Here is a 16,914-nt window from a genome sequence, read left to right on the forward strand (position 1 = left end):
GTGTTAACCCTGCAGGCACAAATTAGAAAGATGAATCATAATTAGTTCAATGCCACACTGAAGCTGGGAATGTGTGTCACCTGGAGACGTGTGTTGTTTGTGGAATGATGACTTTTTCCATAATTTTTTTGTAATGACAAACAAGTATTTGCAAAACACCCGACACAATTTCTTCATGGTTTGGCTCAGTTTCAACTGTTTGACTGCTTCTGTCTTTGTTTTCATTTTTTTTTACGTGCAAACGAAAACATTAGGTGGGTTAGAGAGAGAGAGAGAGAGAGAGAGAGAGAGAGAGAGAGAGAGAGAGAGAGAGAGAGAGAGAGAGAGAGAGAGAGAGAGAGAGAGAGAGATAGACAGAGAGAGAGACAGACAGAGATCAAAAAAGAGGGATGAAGAGAGAGAAAAGGCAGTGGAAATTGCTAGCTGTGTTCCTGAATCCTGCAATTGTTGATGGTTTGTGTGATCCTCTCACACACACATTAGCTGCAGCACTGATTTCCATGTGCTTTCCCCCCCTGTGACAGCTTTAGTATTTTGCACTAACCACATGCTATATTTGCCAAACCACAACCATGTTTAGCTTGATAGAGCAACTTTATAACCGAGTAGGATTTTCTTCTGTTGCTCTGAGGACAAAATTGGTTGAGGACTTGTGTGCAGCCCACAGGTTCTCAAATGTTTCCCCTGTTAAAGTGTCTATCTAAATCATTCTTATTATTGGTTAACCTTGTGGAAATCTAATCTGCTTGATATAAAACGGATGCAAATATTTTATATTGCTCTGACAAAGTTAATCCATAGCATACATAGCCTATATTTTAGGCTATTTATTCATTCACCATTTCTGAGAGTAGCCATAGCCTAATTTCAGTCATCCTGGTACTTTGATGTAGGTCTTTGCAAATGGGATTTTTAGACCTTCAAGAGCCCTATGAATGCTCCCAGTCTCCAGCAAATACAGATATCTTGCAATTTTCCCTTGTATGGATTTATTTTACAACAGGCATTAATCTCTGATCTGTTTTACAGCTTCCCATTGTGGTTATTAACATATTTCGCGCAATTAACGCAAACTCTTATTCTGGTTGGGTGCCCATCTGTTTGCCTGTCCTCGATAAATCATTATTTTTTTTTTTTTACAAACGGCGGTGTCCCCTGCCTTAGAGCCCAAAAAGGTGGCTCTGTTGGGGACAGAGCTGTATTTGTAAACTGGAGGGCCCACGCCCATGGATGGTCTCCCGCTCCTGCACGCAAGCGCAGTGACACTCCTTCTGTCAAACATGGCTGTGCTTTGGAAGAAGGAAAAATGCTGAATTGTGTTGGTATATCTCTGGAAAAGCAGCAGACATGGCTAGATTGGCTGACTATTTTACTGTCGTGGGATACGATCATGAGAAAGCCGGTAAGTTTGGCGGTGGGGCGGCTCCCAGATTGACCTGCGAAGCTGAGGTTTGCGTCAGTCAGTGTGTGATGATGGTAATGCTAGATAGCTTTGTGCTTAGCTTCACGTTAGCCACAGAGCTACCGGGCGAGATTGGAAACACTGTATTTCTCCCCCCCCAGTTACTAGATAGATCATGATCCGGTCATGTATTTCCTGATCAAGTAGCCTACTGTTCTCCGGGCTCGTCACCGCTGGATGTTTCAACAAGACGCGATGCAATATTTGACTTGGATCCATCGAAACTTTCCCCGGATTCAAAAATCTCTCACATCCTGTCCCTGCTTATCAGGATCCTCTCAGGTCCGGGGAGCGGTTTTACAGCCTCCTAATGGGACACACTTGTTGAATAATGCTCACAAAATAACATATAAAACCCCATCTTGCTCCTCCATGGAGATATTGTGTTGCTGCCTGATACCAGCATGGTTTGTGTTGAAAGCCAGTGTTTGCATCCAGGTTTTCTATTGTTATTGCGTAATGTTTATAAGAGGTGGTCCTACTGCTGTTTTTGGGGTCTATTTTTACCCACGTACTTGTCAATGATTTGTTGTGTTAAATTTGTTTTTGCCGGAAGAGTGCTCAACTTTTTCATGATGGGCGTAACGTTATACAGCTGCAAGGAAAGGCAGTCCTTGCGGGCTCAGCCAGATTCGCTTCCCTCCTCTCCCCTCTTCTCTGTTGTAGTGGGTGGGAGGGAGCTCCGCATGCTTCCACTGACATGTCATGTCCAGCCTCACATACTCTTCATCCAGGGCAGGAAAACGCTTTGCACACACTAAGAAGCATAAATGGATGTAAAGCTGTTTGCATGTGGCACATATTTTGACACCTCACATTTCTTACTTCCCATGTTCCCAAATGATAAATGGCAGGCCTTCATTGTAGATTGTATGGTGAATAGTTCAACCTATGCAACAATATGTTGCCTAGTTATCACTTGTGAATAACCAATACGAGTTGTTGCTCAATGATCAGCCTGGGGAAAGTGAAACTATTTAGCAATTCCGCCTCAGGGGACCAAATTCAAGTTTCTTGCCTGTTTCAGTGGCGTCCATCCAGCACCATGTGTCAGAGAGGGGCCGGAGCAGCTGAATCCTCTTAGTCTTAGCAGTCATCGATTGCGATGATGCACAATAGGTAAACAGTTTCTTTCATCAGGTTTGTGTGCATCCCAGCGCACACTGTCAAATGCTCTTCTTCTACTCCAGGGACAAAATGTTCCTGGCGTCACCAGAAGAGTCTAAAATAATTCACATTCAGACACTCTAACCACAGGAAAACACAGGGAGCACAAGTTTAGTTTTAGTTTTCACTGTCTGCTGATGATGGTGCTGAAGTTGATTGTGAAGAAAACGGACAATAAAGTCTCAGATTGTGGACGTTTTAGCCTTCCCTCAAAAAAAGATCCCCCTGCTTCTTGTATTGTATTGTTTTGTTTTGCTGTGTGTAATGAAGCATATTAATTGTTGGTTTAGGCTACAGACCTGCAGTGCAGAGTCTCCCTTTTTTTGTAAGTGGGATTGATCTTCTCCGAGGTAACTTTTAAAATTGGAATGCAGATCACAATAGCTTTTCTCTTCTTAACTATTCACAGCAATGCCTTTACACGGAGACTTATTGAAGGCAGTAAATGTGCAGTAGGATGTCTAGACAACAGGTTTTGTCCGTCCACCTTGCCTGTTAATTCAAACCAAGGATCTCCATTCACGGACAGCACCAAGCTGTGCTGGCTTTGGCCCCATTGGCCTGACCCAATTCTCATTGTTAGATGGATCAGTTGGAAATAACACTAAGAATGCAATCTATTGAGGAATGGGCTTGGTTCCAATTTGTACTGAATCATAATAACACTGTATTAAACTAAATCATTCCCTGCCATGTACTGTAGCACACTCCTTTTGATTGATAATATGTAATTCATTTATTTTTTAAATACTTTAATAAAAAAATTATTCCAAAACATAAAAGTTAACGGCTCACATAAGACACAGTTTATTTAGCCTCTTAAGCCTCTCAAAGTGCACAAGATTGATGCATTCTAGTTTAAAAGGTACACAATTTAACCCAATTTCATGCTTATATTGCATGTTCTTTTACTTTCCAGACATCTTTTCCCTTGAGAATAATCCTATAAATCCAGGGTACATTTATGTTATTTTCATTGTAAGACTGGTGACCTGTTTTAGAAAATCATATCGAAAAAGGAACATATAATTAACTGTCAAGTCATTGTACTTGGTGCAGCAGACTGAAGTGATTTAAAACAAATGGAAAGTAGGGTACATCTAAATCTTGACCACAAAATGTATCACTTCAGATATGTGAAAAACATACACGCACAGTGAGTCTGATAAAAGGGAAGATGACCTGAGAGGCCGATTCCTCCATTAGAAATTGGACCAGAGTCTTCTTCCCTTGGGGCCAATGTCACGAGCCACAAACCTTGGAATTATTTTTACGAATAAAGTTGGAATGTGAAAAAGCTGGTTTCGATGGATGCCGTCTGTATTTGAAACTGCACTGTATTCTGTATTTTTCTTGTTGCTGCAGGACGCCCGTTTCTCTTTATTGGAAAAGGTTTATATACGGTCTGGCTTGCTATTCACCATAACTTGTAATTTGCCAAGTAGAGAAGAGGAATTTGCCCTGCTGCTTTTCTCAAAACTGTTTATTAGATGGATATCATCACTCTTTATTGAATCAAACTGCTCTTGGAATGCGTTTCACAGACACACACACACACAGTACCCCCAATCTCTCTACTCTCTGTGACTTTATGGTCTGGGCTTAGGGAATGGTTTATGTAACATAATGCAATGCTGCAAAATAACAAACTAATACTTCCAAACGTTCAATTGCAAAAATACTTCCATCTGCGTATACATCTTTTGATTGTTTGACATTGCAGATATCTGTAGAGATCTGCACTTGAATGCTGCATGACGGAAATTCATAAAAACATTTTTATAAGTGATATTTTATGAGTTGTACCAAGAATGACTGCATGCTAGGTTTCATCTTGATGAATTGACTTTCTGTTACAGCTTTACAAAGAGTGTTTGTTTTGTGCTGAATCTCAAAGTACGCCCACAAGGAAAGTGTTTTGTCAATTAAACACTCCTTTTCTTAAACTGCAAAACCAGCATTTGAACCTCTGATATTAGTTTAATTAGATTTTATTTGATATGGACATCACAATTACATTGGACGAACCAGATGCATTGTTTGATCAAACATGCTAGTTCTCAACACCTGTCCATAAGACATTTAAAAAAGTAAAACAAATCAAATATATAGAAAAATAAAACAATAAAATGTCAAGAAATAACAAAGGAAATAACTTAAAATATGCAATATTACAGAGATGAAAAAAACATCAATATATTCAGTGCTGCTTTTATTGTGGATCTGGGGCCGGTTGCACCAACTGGTCTTAACTAAGCCTGGTCGTAACTGCTAAATAGGGCGTAGTTAAGACCAGGCTTAAGAATGGACCTAACGCCGGTTGCACCAACAGGACTTACGCCTGGTCTTAACTACGCCCGGTCTTAGCCATGCGCGGCCATGTGAATGTTCCATGGAATGCGCATATCACTGCGTTGCTAGGATACCTCATGACGACATGCTATTTTGTTGAGACTGGACATCCAAAATGATGGAGGAAATGAGAAGAAAAGGAAATTTCACTTATTCAGAAAACTGATAGAAATAGACCTACAGCGAGAACAAGGCACACAGTCCAACGAGGCTACAGGTGAAAAAAAAAAGTAGCTGGTTGTAGCTCATGGTTCAGTTCCGGAGTGTCAGAACCTCTTTGCTTTCTGGTGAACCGCCCTGCATTCATAACAGTTTAAACAGAACCACCCCCCCATATCACCCCCTCCTGGAAGTCGGTCGATGCCCAAATCGCCACCAAGCATTTAGTTTCCTCGGCAGGACACTGAAAGTTATTATTTTCTGCTGGCTTGGACGTTGTTGCTGCCTTCGTCTCCTTCCTCTATCTTCATTCTTCTTCTTCTTCTCGTCTTCATAGCTTAGACATGCCCCTTGATGACGTCACGGTTCTCAAGACAAAACAAAAACATTTGGTCCCAGCTGAGAACCAACTTTTCAGGGTCTGAACCAATACAAAACCGTGTTGTTTTAGGTCTGAACACGCCTGCCTGTTCAGAATTAGGTTCTAGAACCGGACCCGGCACGGAACCTTGCCGGTGTGAAAGCCCTATGAGAGGTTCAAGTTGTTGTCTGCCAGCTTTGTTTACTTATTTAATCTTGTTTGAATTCTACAGAAATAGTTGCTGTTTCTGTGGTTTGCCTTGATGGTTGTCTTGTTAAACTTATAAGCTTTTCATTCTAGGCTATAAAGTGTTTGTCAAAGCTTGTGTTGGTCTGGACCAGTTGGGGTTCATACTTAGTTTCATGTACCGGATCCTTTTGATTAGCTTCACTCACTCAGTGCGTTTCCATGGCACAACTCGATTGGATTAAGACAGGGGTTTTCAAAGTGTGAGAGAGTGAGCCCCCCCCTCAGAGAACACATTTCAGCGGAGCCCCCCCCCCCCTTAAAAAATGTCTAAATCCATTTGTGTTTTGAAAGATCTTTTAATTATTTTACACATTTTAAACAACTCTGTTCCTATTTTACACATTTTAAACATATTTTTGAAACATTCTAAACATCTTTGTGCGTTTTAAAAAAAAATTTTTTTAGCATCTTTATCTAAGTATGTTTTTTTGTTTTGCTTTTTCAAAATACATTTGAACATTTTAATCTAGTGGTTTAATCCTGCTTCCTTTAAGCGTGGATAGTAGTGACTGAGTGTGCAGTGGAGTTAGAAAGATAGGCAGAAAGACTTGCCCAAACTATTGACTTTTGTTAAATGTCATTCCCAGTGTTTTTTCGCTAGTGCCTCCAATGTCCTGCTGGGTGAAAATAGTAGCCAGCAGAGATCCTGACCCTCCTAGGGGGGTCCGGGGTTATGCCCCCCCGGGAGATATTTTTTTACATTTTTAAAGTGAAATTCATCAATCTGGTGCACTTTTGAGAGGAAAATTAGGAGGCTAAATATAAGGAATTTTGTGTGAACAAATAGTTTGGAGACACTGGGTCGGATGAATTAGAAGCTATTGAATTTTCCATAAAAATATTAATTTAAAATAGAATATGCAGGGTCCTCTGGGTTGGGCTTGGAGCTCGGAGACATATTTCTCTGTAATATAGTGAATGCATTTAAATGCAGTGAGAGGAACGAAGCAGAAGAACTCTGTTGTCCAGCTATCTTTATTTCCACAGACGAGGCTGAAAAAGGCTGTAGACTATACACAGTGCATGGGCAACTGAGGGCAGCCCCATTTCCATATTTTTTTAAAAAATAAACTCAATACACACTGTGCTAGGACGTGGACGTGAACGTGACGTGATCAGTTAACCTCGGATTACTTCCCAAATGATTAACTATCTAGACCAAAACATTGTATTCCTTTTTTTGTATGATAACTTACATTCGCGTAATATGATGTTAATAACAAAAACAAATATTTTACTTTTTTTTTTTTTACATATTCATCCGCGCCCCCCCTGCCATAACTCCGCGCCCCACAGTTTGAAAACCACTGGATTAAGACATATACCGAACTAGACACTCGGACCTTGTCACTTGTCTGAGTATACATGGCCTTTCAGGAATCGGATAAATGTCCGATGCATGGCTGTCTCAACTTTGCTAGGTGGCGCTGTAGCCCTTTCAACAAGTGGTTATAGAGCTACGTCCGGTTCTCTTCTGGCAATAACCCTACTATTTTTTACGTCGTCTCCTTCCACTTCCTTGTGAAATCCTCCGCAGGGATTATCGAGCAAGCGCAGAACAAGAACTCCGATATGCGATCCCTGTATACATGCAGAGAGAATGCAGACTATGAACGAGTTATCTAGGTGTTCTTATCCGACTTCGCTTGTCCGTTAACGTGCCGATTTGTGTGTGAAGTAGATCGGATAAAGGTGTTTACATGCATTTTACAAGTCCTGTTGAAGTCTTATTCGTTTATTTACCCGATTATGATTCTGCATGTAAATGCACTGACTGTTTGACTAATGATCACTGTGGGTTGGCTCCTGGGCTTAGCAATGATCCGCCTCCGTATACTAACTATTTTTCCAATCATTTCTGAAACTTGCAATTTAATGTGGGCTTCTTAACTTTCTTACCAGGAATCACTTTTTTTTTTACTTTATGCAGTTTTATGTTTGAATAAAAAGACATATTTCTCATAACTTTATTTGTGAAGCAGACATGTACTTAAGAAGTTGTCTGGAACCAGGAGGCATCACGTTTATAAACTCTTTGAGCCTTTGTCTAAAAACAGAGCATTAAACTAATAATTATTTTTCCATGATTATATTTGAGGGCTTTTTGTTTTTGGTGAAGTGATGGCTGAATGCCATGTGTTAACTTAAGACAAGTACTACATTTTGCTAAATAAAGCCATGAAGTAAATATTGTTGGGAAGCACTGACTTAAGAGCGGGAGATCTTTATTTACATGTTGAAGATGCCAAATCTTGAAGTGTTGCCATGTGGTGTGGTTGGTCTTTGTAATTCATTAGATATTCAAGTCAAGTTGTGCAGTCTGTTTCATTTTATCAGCGCCGGTAACATAAACACGTTTTGAAAAATGGTGATTTGCTCAATTCTTATGGAATAAGTATAATAGCTGTACTAAGAAATCCGTATTTCACAAAGCAGCATACATGTCTTTCAACCTCTCTTTTACATTAAATAATCTTGCATTTCTTTAGCTATCAGAGCAATATTGAAATTAATTTATTGTGATCTAAGATTATTTTTTATTGTTTTAACATCCATCATTTGTAGGACATACATTACTCACTCACTTACTTGCATGTATTTTGTGATGAGTAATTGGTTTACTTGGTTTAACATGGGAGATTAAATGCTGCATTCACTGTGATGTGTTTTATATTGTATAATGTATAACTACTGCCAATACTACAACAGTTAAAATAACAACCTTTGCATGCACCAAGTTATTAAATTTAGGTTTCAGTTTTTTTTTAAACATTCACGTTAAGTTTCACTTTTACTTCCCACATCTGTTTTTTGACCCTAGGATTTATCAGATGGTAAATGTGAGTCCTTCAGTTCAGCGTTAACAGGCTGCTTGTGGTTAACAATTGTGTGTCATTATTAATGTTGCTACTGAGAGTAAGATGTGGAATTGTTTTGCTACTACTTTACATCTCTGATTGGCTGCCTCCATTGATTGTTTTATTTTAAACTCCGCGTTTGGCAGCTTCTCGTTTGGATTTAGACTTTGTGGTGAGAGGCATTCTGGCCACAATGGAGGAGTTCCTTCCTCTCTTTTGCAGAGTTTTGAAAACTGATTTGTAGGGAAACTCCACTGGCCGTTGTTACATAAATGTCAAGTGTGTCGCTGATTGGGTGTTAGACAATCAGTACTTTGTGGTTATGCAAATCATGCTGAAGTTCATGACAGGAAACATTTTACTCATCATATGATAAGAGTAAAAAATATATATGAGGGGGTTCTCCGTGGCGTAGTGGGTGGTGCATGTACCACATGGGCTCTGTCCTTTTCGCCGCTTCCAGTCCGACCCGTCACCATTTACTGCATGTTATCCCCCTCTCTCTCCCAATTTCCACTCTGTACTCTGCTCTGAAACTGTCAAATAAAGGTTAAAACACTTAAAAAATATATTTTAATAAAAAAAATTTAAATAATATATGACAAATGGAATGGATGGTGCTGTTAAACATATATTTTAAAAACTGTACAGTGTTGAATTGAAATAATCTGAGCCTGGAAGTGTCAAACATTGTTAGTATATCAACAAGTGTTACCAGCGGCTGTTAAATAATTTGCATTAGCTGAAGACTGGTAAAGAGAGGAAAGGTATTTTGGATGAACTGTTGGTCGCCATATGCATTATCACAATAAGACGAAGGCAGAAGACTTCCAAGCAATGACTGACTGTGGCATTGATACTATTGAACAGCATGGCTTTGAATTGCCTTGAGCTAGGCGACCATGATGAAAAGATAATTTATTAGTTTAAAGTCCAAGATATTGAATTCAATTTCTTCTGAATTTAGCCCTGGTTTGAAACTCACTCAAGTCGGAAATGTCAAAATGTGTCTAAATTGTTCTCTCTACGAAACAATTCTCCATATGTATTTATATCCACCAGCAAAGGGGAGGCTAAAAAAAACTGTACGATGTGTATGTGGCATTTGAGTTTTTTGAAGGTCCTCCTCTCCTGACCCATGTAGAAAAACTCTGACCTGTGCATGACATCAATTTCGAAGTCTTTCTTTTTACATAACTCTCCCTACCTACAGCTTTCTTTAGAGGGTGGAAAGCTTCCTAAATTTTATATTTATTACATCATAATTTGTCTAATCTCCAAACCCCTTTGTCACGGAATGACATCACAGCCTACTACTCCTTTGCATATGACGCACACAGAACATTCAAAACAGTTTAGTTTCCTGATGATCGCCCCCCCGTTGAGATAACCCTGGGTTTTCCTATCCGTTCACAATGGTCATGAGGCTCGATATGATATTTAAATTTTAAATGTAATGCTATTAGGGATGCACATGACGTCGGTTAAACATTTAACCGTCCGCTACCTCACTAGTCGGCACCAAAAATACTAGTCGGTTAGTAGCCTAATGTATTGTCCATCACGTGGGCATGGACATAAAATGTGTGAGAATGGGGGGCGCCTTTAGCTCAGTTGGTAAGGCGTCCCCCTCCCAGGCCGGGCCCAGCAGCAGACCCGGGTTCGATTCCCACCCGCGGTCGTTCTCTGCATGTCACTCCCCTCTCTGCCCCATTTCACCTCTGTCTCTCTGCACTATCAATAAAGCATAAAAATGCCCAAAAAATATCTTAAAAAAAATAAAAGATAAAAAAAAAATTTGTGAGAATGAACGTGAGTGTTTAGGCTCGTAAAAGAGGTAAAGAGAGAGATAAGAAAGTTAGAGCTGGGCGCTTGCTGAGGACGGGCCGTTATATTGATAATAAACAGGGCGCCGCACATTACAACAGCATTTACATTAACAGCTTGGTAAATGTCTAGAAGAATGTCTGAAGGGCTCCTAAAGCATTTACATTGTGCTTGGTTTTCTCACATTTTTCTACATAGACTAGTCAACTAGTCTAAATTAAAACCTCCGTACATGCATTTCCTGAATGCTATGCAGCTCAGTTAATGAGTGACTGCAGGGATGATAAAGGTATTCAGATACATTTAGCTGTTTCATACCTCGTGCCTATTGGAATAAAGGAACAGTCAGTGTGACAGCATCTGTGCTGATTTGACTGGGATGTGGCCATTGGCACAGTTAGAGGGTCTACAACATCCAACTCATGTGGATATACGTCTGACAACAAGTGTCATCCCACAGAGCCAGTCGTTATTTATAGTCATGGATCGCTTTTATAGCTGAAATAGCTTAATGTAAATTCTGTTTCTGGGTGGAATTTCCCCATAATCTCGGGTCTTGGTAGTGGAGACAAGGAAAGTGCATATGAAATACCTGTGAACTTGCTCCAGAGCATTCAGGTTTGTGGCTGACGTGGATGCTATAAACTGTCGCTGTCTGGAGTCAGTCTGGAGCCTGTCCGTACATGGTAATAAGCATTTGGCTGCACAGCTAATCAACAGTAACCTCAGCAAGATAAATCAGGCAGATAGGGTTTTTTAATGTTCAAGAGGATAACCATGCACTCTAATTTATCAAGAAAGAGTGTGTGTGCGTGCGTGTGTCCTGCTGTGATGTGTCCCATTCGTCAAAAGTTAATTTTTTTAATTTGTAATGTCTAAATGAATATTATCACTGCAATATTGTTTTACTGTCATTGTTTGGCTGATGTTGAGTGAGAAGTTTTTGGTTTTCATAACCGTAGTCTCCACCAAAAGCGTCTTGCGACTGTCTCTACCGTTCCCGTCTTTTCAGCGCATTTCAAAGCGTCCATCTTCCATCAACACTTATAAAGGAGAAAACATGCCATCAGTAGGTCAGATAATAAAATAATATATATATCAAAGTTTAAATAACAATAATAAAATGATCAAACCCAAAGATATAGTGCGCTGTAGTCAGCCTAAACTGATGAGGTTTGAAAAAATGAACACTAGGTTGCAAAATGTGGTTAAAATCTGGTAAAAAGTGTTAAAAATGACTAATGCAGTTAAAATATTTTACTAACTACCGATATTTCCCAACGGTTGTGTTTTTGTAAGCTGTCTTGTGTCCTGGAACTTGCCATAAACCTCAGTAAGAATTTGTGGGTTTTGTGCTATCAGTTTACGACCACTCTTAAATTTTCTTTATTTTCTTATAGTAATGAGAAAAAATGTATGAAGTCCACATCAGCTCATAATAATTTCTGTGTAACGCCTTTTAAGATAAAGTTTGTTCAAAGAAGTAAAAAAAACAATGCTGGCTCTGGACTGTGCATATTTCTAACTGCACTCTTATTAAAGGCTAATTTATTGCATATTTATTGTTCCTAATAAATATGTCCTTGTAGCCATTTTTTTTAAATAAACTAAAATATTTGGAAAAATATTGTATTTCATGAGAAATCTGGAAAACATTACAGTGCTGTTTTTATATAGGTCATATTGTCCAGCTGTACAACGTACAGGTTGTGCTGTAGTGTGCTGGAAATGAGCCATGCTTTGGCTCTTCAACATGTACACGCGTGCTTGGAAGGTATTTAATTTCTTTTTTGAGCCTTTTTGTTTAAAATAGCTTCTGCCAAAAAATAAATTAGTGAACATGAATATGGATTTGCAGTTTGCTATTAGCGGATGTTCAAATTACAGCATGTTCCCCTCATGCCTGGGTTCTATTATCCTCGCCGATGGGGTTCTTTATAGTTGTCAAGGGGGTTCTATTTGAAAGCACGGCCTGTTTTAATACACAAGTGCAGCCTCGTGGTATGTGAGGAATTCTGTCATTTATTTTAATCCGTGGTTGAAAATTTGAACTTGAGGTACTCCAAGCATGTGATTTCAATTAGAGGAGTTTTAAAGGCCCGAAGACACGTAACTGTCAGACAGACTGGTGTTCTACCAGCATGAGTCTCCACTCAGTGTCTGGACACTTATTACATCGCCTCTGCAGGTGAACAAAGCTAGAAGTACTGTATAACCATCATCCAGCTCCCTTCAGTTCAAGACCCATCCCCACTCAGGCCCAAGAGCCTCCTCATGGTTAATAAGCTGCTGGTTTCAAAGAGATGTTGTTGACAGCAGGCTTCAGTCACTTAATGCAGGAAGGGTGCAGCCAGCCACTCAGGACTTCATGTCAATATGACCATGTGTAGAAGATTGTTGAATCAATTGGCCTCCCTTATGTTCAATTGACCTCTGGTCAGTCTGTGACACAGGGCCTTCTGCTGAGTAATTTGCTTATCCATGGCATGTGCCTGTGTGAAGATAGGGTTGCTAAAATGCACTTAGTGGCAAAATGGATTGACCGCCACTGTTTTCCCCCATTGAGAGTATAGTTTAGGTTGCCAAGGGAGCAAATACCAAAATATATTTGTCAGGGATTTGATTTGGAAATGGCCCTTAAGTGACCCCTGTGACTTGTAACAAAGCTGCTAGTAAAGACGACGTTGCACACGAGCGAAGAAAAGTATTCCTCATCTGTGGCAGTAAAACAACACATGGGCCTGCTGTGTCGTAGATATTAAGGGCTAACTGACAATGACGCTCACGTATCCATGATAAACAGCAGGGCTATCACTATGTACTGGCTCATTTAAAGACAGACATACACACCTGCATAACCTCTCATACTGCAGTTCGCCCACCTAGAATACAGGTATCGGCTCATGAAGTCTCTATGTCTTTCACTGGACTTCCTGTCTATAGTGGAACTCTTGAGAGCCTGACAGTTGCTGCTCTTGGCATGTTAGCTCTGAATACCAGCACGATAGGAATACATATTCCTATTAATGCTACACGGTGCAACTCCCAAAATCCTCACATCCCCAATAAAGAATATTATTGCAAGTGCAGTAGTGTCCCTGCATGCTTTTTCTAATTTTACACATTTATTTGTTAAAAGGCACAGGCAAAAGACCAGTATGTTGGTTTTTGATTTCTTTAACCTATATAACATTGTTTTAGTGTTAGCCAGCGCTTCCGGCAAACCTCTGTCATTGTAGGTTTTCAGTTTCTGATTGAGGATAAATCCCAAATGCTACTTTGGCTTATCACATTAAAATTGGTTAGCTGTCTTTGCAGATGGTAAAATCCAGGTCTATGCCAAAAAAAAGAAAAAGTGTGCTGCTTTGAATGGGGAATCAGGGCTTTTATTGATTGCATAAACAAAATCCCCATTAGGGCTATTAATTTGTTAGCAAAGTGAATTCCAAGAAGTGGGCCACCACATGTATTGGATTTATGTCTCTTGCTCTCTTGATGGAAGACCATTTCCCCTTGGCTGATAAAAAGAAAGTGTGTTCCTAATTGTCAAAGAGTGACTAAGATTTTAAAATAACGTTGAGATGAAGTCATAAGGGCCGACAATTCAGTGTGAAAAAGTGCATGTTGTGAAACAGACCACGAAATGCTGCTTTTGGCATGTTAAATGAGGGACCTTTTTTCTTAAATTAGATAAAATGTCCATTTGTTAGTTTTGTCCAGATTGCTGAGTAAGAATGTTACAATCATACATCAATTCCTAAATACATACTGTGCTGTGTGTGTGCACTCAATGTTGACATGAATTATTACATCCAATTGAGGTTTCAAGAGTTTTGCAAGAGCCAACCATATGGGGCCCTTTAGGATATCTCTGAGGGAGTTATTTCACTGGTAAAGCTTTCGATGGTCAATCGCTCAAATCTGTGGCTGCCTGAATATGACGTTTACAACACCTGCTATAGATCAGTATCCAGCTTTCCTTCAGAACTAACTTTTTATAAGTGTGTCCAACTTTATGTGGTGATCTACATCTATGACCAATACTTAAGACTTTCTCTTAAGGCAATAATAAAATACTAACACAATTGTTGAGTAAAACGCTCTGTCCTGGTGTTTCTATGCACTTTGGAAACTTTGTTCTATCGAAAATACAACGGTAAATTAAGATTAATTATGGTGTGGCTGTATGAAAACATGCATTTTGTACGCTTATATGTATCAAGAATGCATACTATCACAACACGTTAACGGACAAATTTAAATAGGGAATTTTCTTGAGCCACCGAAAAAAAGTGATTTTGGTCTCTTTTTTTGGAGCATTGTCACTAAAAGGTGACAGATATGACAAAAACGATTGTCTTCTCGCTCTTGTGAGCTTCTTTTAGGGATAATTTTTACATCTCACACTTTGGACCACATTCCTCCTGAAACATCTTGATTTTTCGGTCTCCCAAGGTTCTTACCAGGAGTTTTTTTTTCTTGTTAATTATATGACAGAATTTGACCTTTTATGAAAGAAAATCCATATGCTTTAAAGCCACTATGAGTAACATGGCACGTTGGCGTCCCCTTTGGACAAAAGCGTTAGTATTTTTACGACGCCCGCTGTCGCAAAGCTGTTTTGTAGCTCGTGCCAGGCGTGCGAGTGTGAACTGAGAAGGGCGCAATATAGTGCATGTCCGTGTGTTGAAAGTGTGAGGACTCTTTTCGGCTCCGTGAGAGTGGTTTTGACACTGCATCAACTAATGCCAGTCACTGCCACACACACCTGATTGCAATGAGTTGATGCAGCAGCGTCACCTAACTACTCTCTCTCACGGAGCTGAAAGATTACGTGTCCTCACAGAAAGCGAATGAACGAGAGACGGCAGTTAGTATGGATCACGATGAGGTAATGTGTTTGTGTTGTTGATGTAAATAATGACTATTTCAGATAATGGTTATCTGATGATGGTGAAGCAAAGCAAACTTTGTGTTAGTACCAACCGCTCATTCATTTAGGAGTAAACACTGCAGTCTAGTTTCGCTCTCGTGAAATTGTATACACGTTGCTTGGCAATGCCCTCGTCCCACCCGTAGCCTATATCACCCTCCCTTTTAGCTTTTCTTCATTGCATTCTCTTTTTTTTCTTTGATGGTTCAGCCCCGTTATCAGTCATTATGACGACAAATAACTGTCTCAAACAAGGCTCCCGCTCCCCTTCCCTCACCTGGAGGGATAGGCTTCTCAAATCGCGTTGCTGCTCCACACTGAAATCTGCGACCAATACGGATATGTGACCATAGAGCCTGCACGAGCGAACCGAAAATCGGACTGGGTGGGCGACCAGACCAAAAGCAGTAATAAAAAAACGTCTTTCTTTGCACTGATGGTCTCGTTTGCTGTTAAAATTAATTTATGATTATCAGAGGAAACATGAGGCTGTTTAAAAGTTATTAAAATGTTACTCGTAGCCGCTTTAAGACTATCAAAGGACTTGTTTACTCGACTCCTAACTTCAGTTGTCATTAAAGTGGTTTCTTGAGCTTTAATTAAATTCAGTGACCTTTTATTTTAACTCGTGAGACAATGATGAGGTTGCCCAGTGACGACGAGCATATGTTTGGAATTGTCTCACATCATAAATGTAATTATTACAGCAATAAACTGCATTGATTAGAAGAATATTCAAAGCATTGTTCATGTTTTAACCGTCAGAAATAATGTGGGATATTGAGAGAATTGCAAACAAACAAACAAACAGTGCAGGGGTTAGTTGAATTTTCTTTAAATATTCTAGGTGATAATGAGGTTATATAATACAAATACCTAGCGGGGCTGATTTTATTCAAGTAATAATTTATACTTTGATTGAATTTCTCCCTAATTCAAGGATGCATTCAGCTTCATTATACTTAGCTCTCTTATTTGTATCAGCTTTTCACAATTCTTCTTTACAACTAAAAATTAGCAAATAGTTTTCTTCTCTTTTTCCTTCCTCGCTTCCTAGTAGCTTTTTTTAATATTAGGCTCAGCTGAGTGAAACAGGTTCACTTCCACTTTTACACTTGACCACTGTCTTTTCAAAGGAATCAAAAAGGCTGTTGTGAAACCCCTGTCTGTTACAAGGAAACCCCACAACAAAGGGATGAGGAATACAGTTGTGCTGTTACTGAGGACATTTATTTGAGCTACATGGAGTTCATTCCCATACTTTAGTCATCCAAGAGAACAAAAGGAATAAAAATAAACTAGAACTGCAAGCAGTTGTGGACGGGGGCCAAGCCGCCCACGCGACTCGGGATCGGGCGTCATCGTCCGCGGTGCCGGCCCCTCGCTTCACGGAATCCGGAGACGTGAAGTTTTTGAATGTGGGATGTTCGGTTTGGGAGTTATAGACCGAAAGGCAAAGAAATCGCAGAGAAAGATGCTCAAGTGTGTTTTTGGCGCCCCCTTTTGCAACAATTTAAGGAAAAAGTACAACCAACCTGAGAACAGT

At 39.7% G+C, this 16,914-nt stretch overlaps 1 protein-coding gene across 4 annotated transcripts in view; it reads left to right on the plus strand.

The window, feature by feature from the left end:
• The first annotated feature begins 1,285 nt into the window (after nt 1–1,285).
• Nucleotides 1,286–16,914, plus strand: part of sbf2 (SET binding factor 2) — a 96,614-nt gene continuing 80,985 nt past the window's right edge. For 2 of the 4 annotated variants that reach the window (XM_080027125.1, XM_080027127.1), the window contains exon 1: nt 1,286–1,402. In XM_080027125.1, the coding sequence (XP_079883251.1) occupies nt 1,348–1,402 (55 nt within the window). In that variant the 5' untranslated portion in view covers nt 1,286–1,347. The remainder of the gene's footprint in view (nt 1,403–16,914) is intronic. The other 2 variants (XM_080027126.1, XM_080027128.1) reach the window with 1 other exon arrangement.

Source organism: Ammodytes marinus, assembly GCF_949987685.1.
Source record: "Ammodytes marinus genome assembly, chromosome: 1".
In the NCBI taxonomy this organism is placed as follows: Eukaryota; Metazoa; Chordata; class Actinopteri; order Uranoscopiformes; family Ammodytidae; genus Ammodytes; species Ammodytes marinus.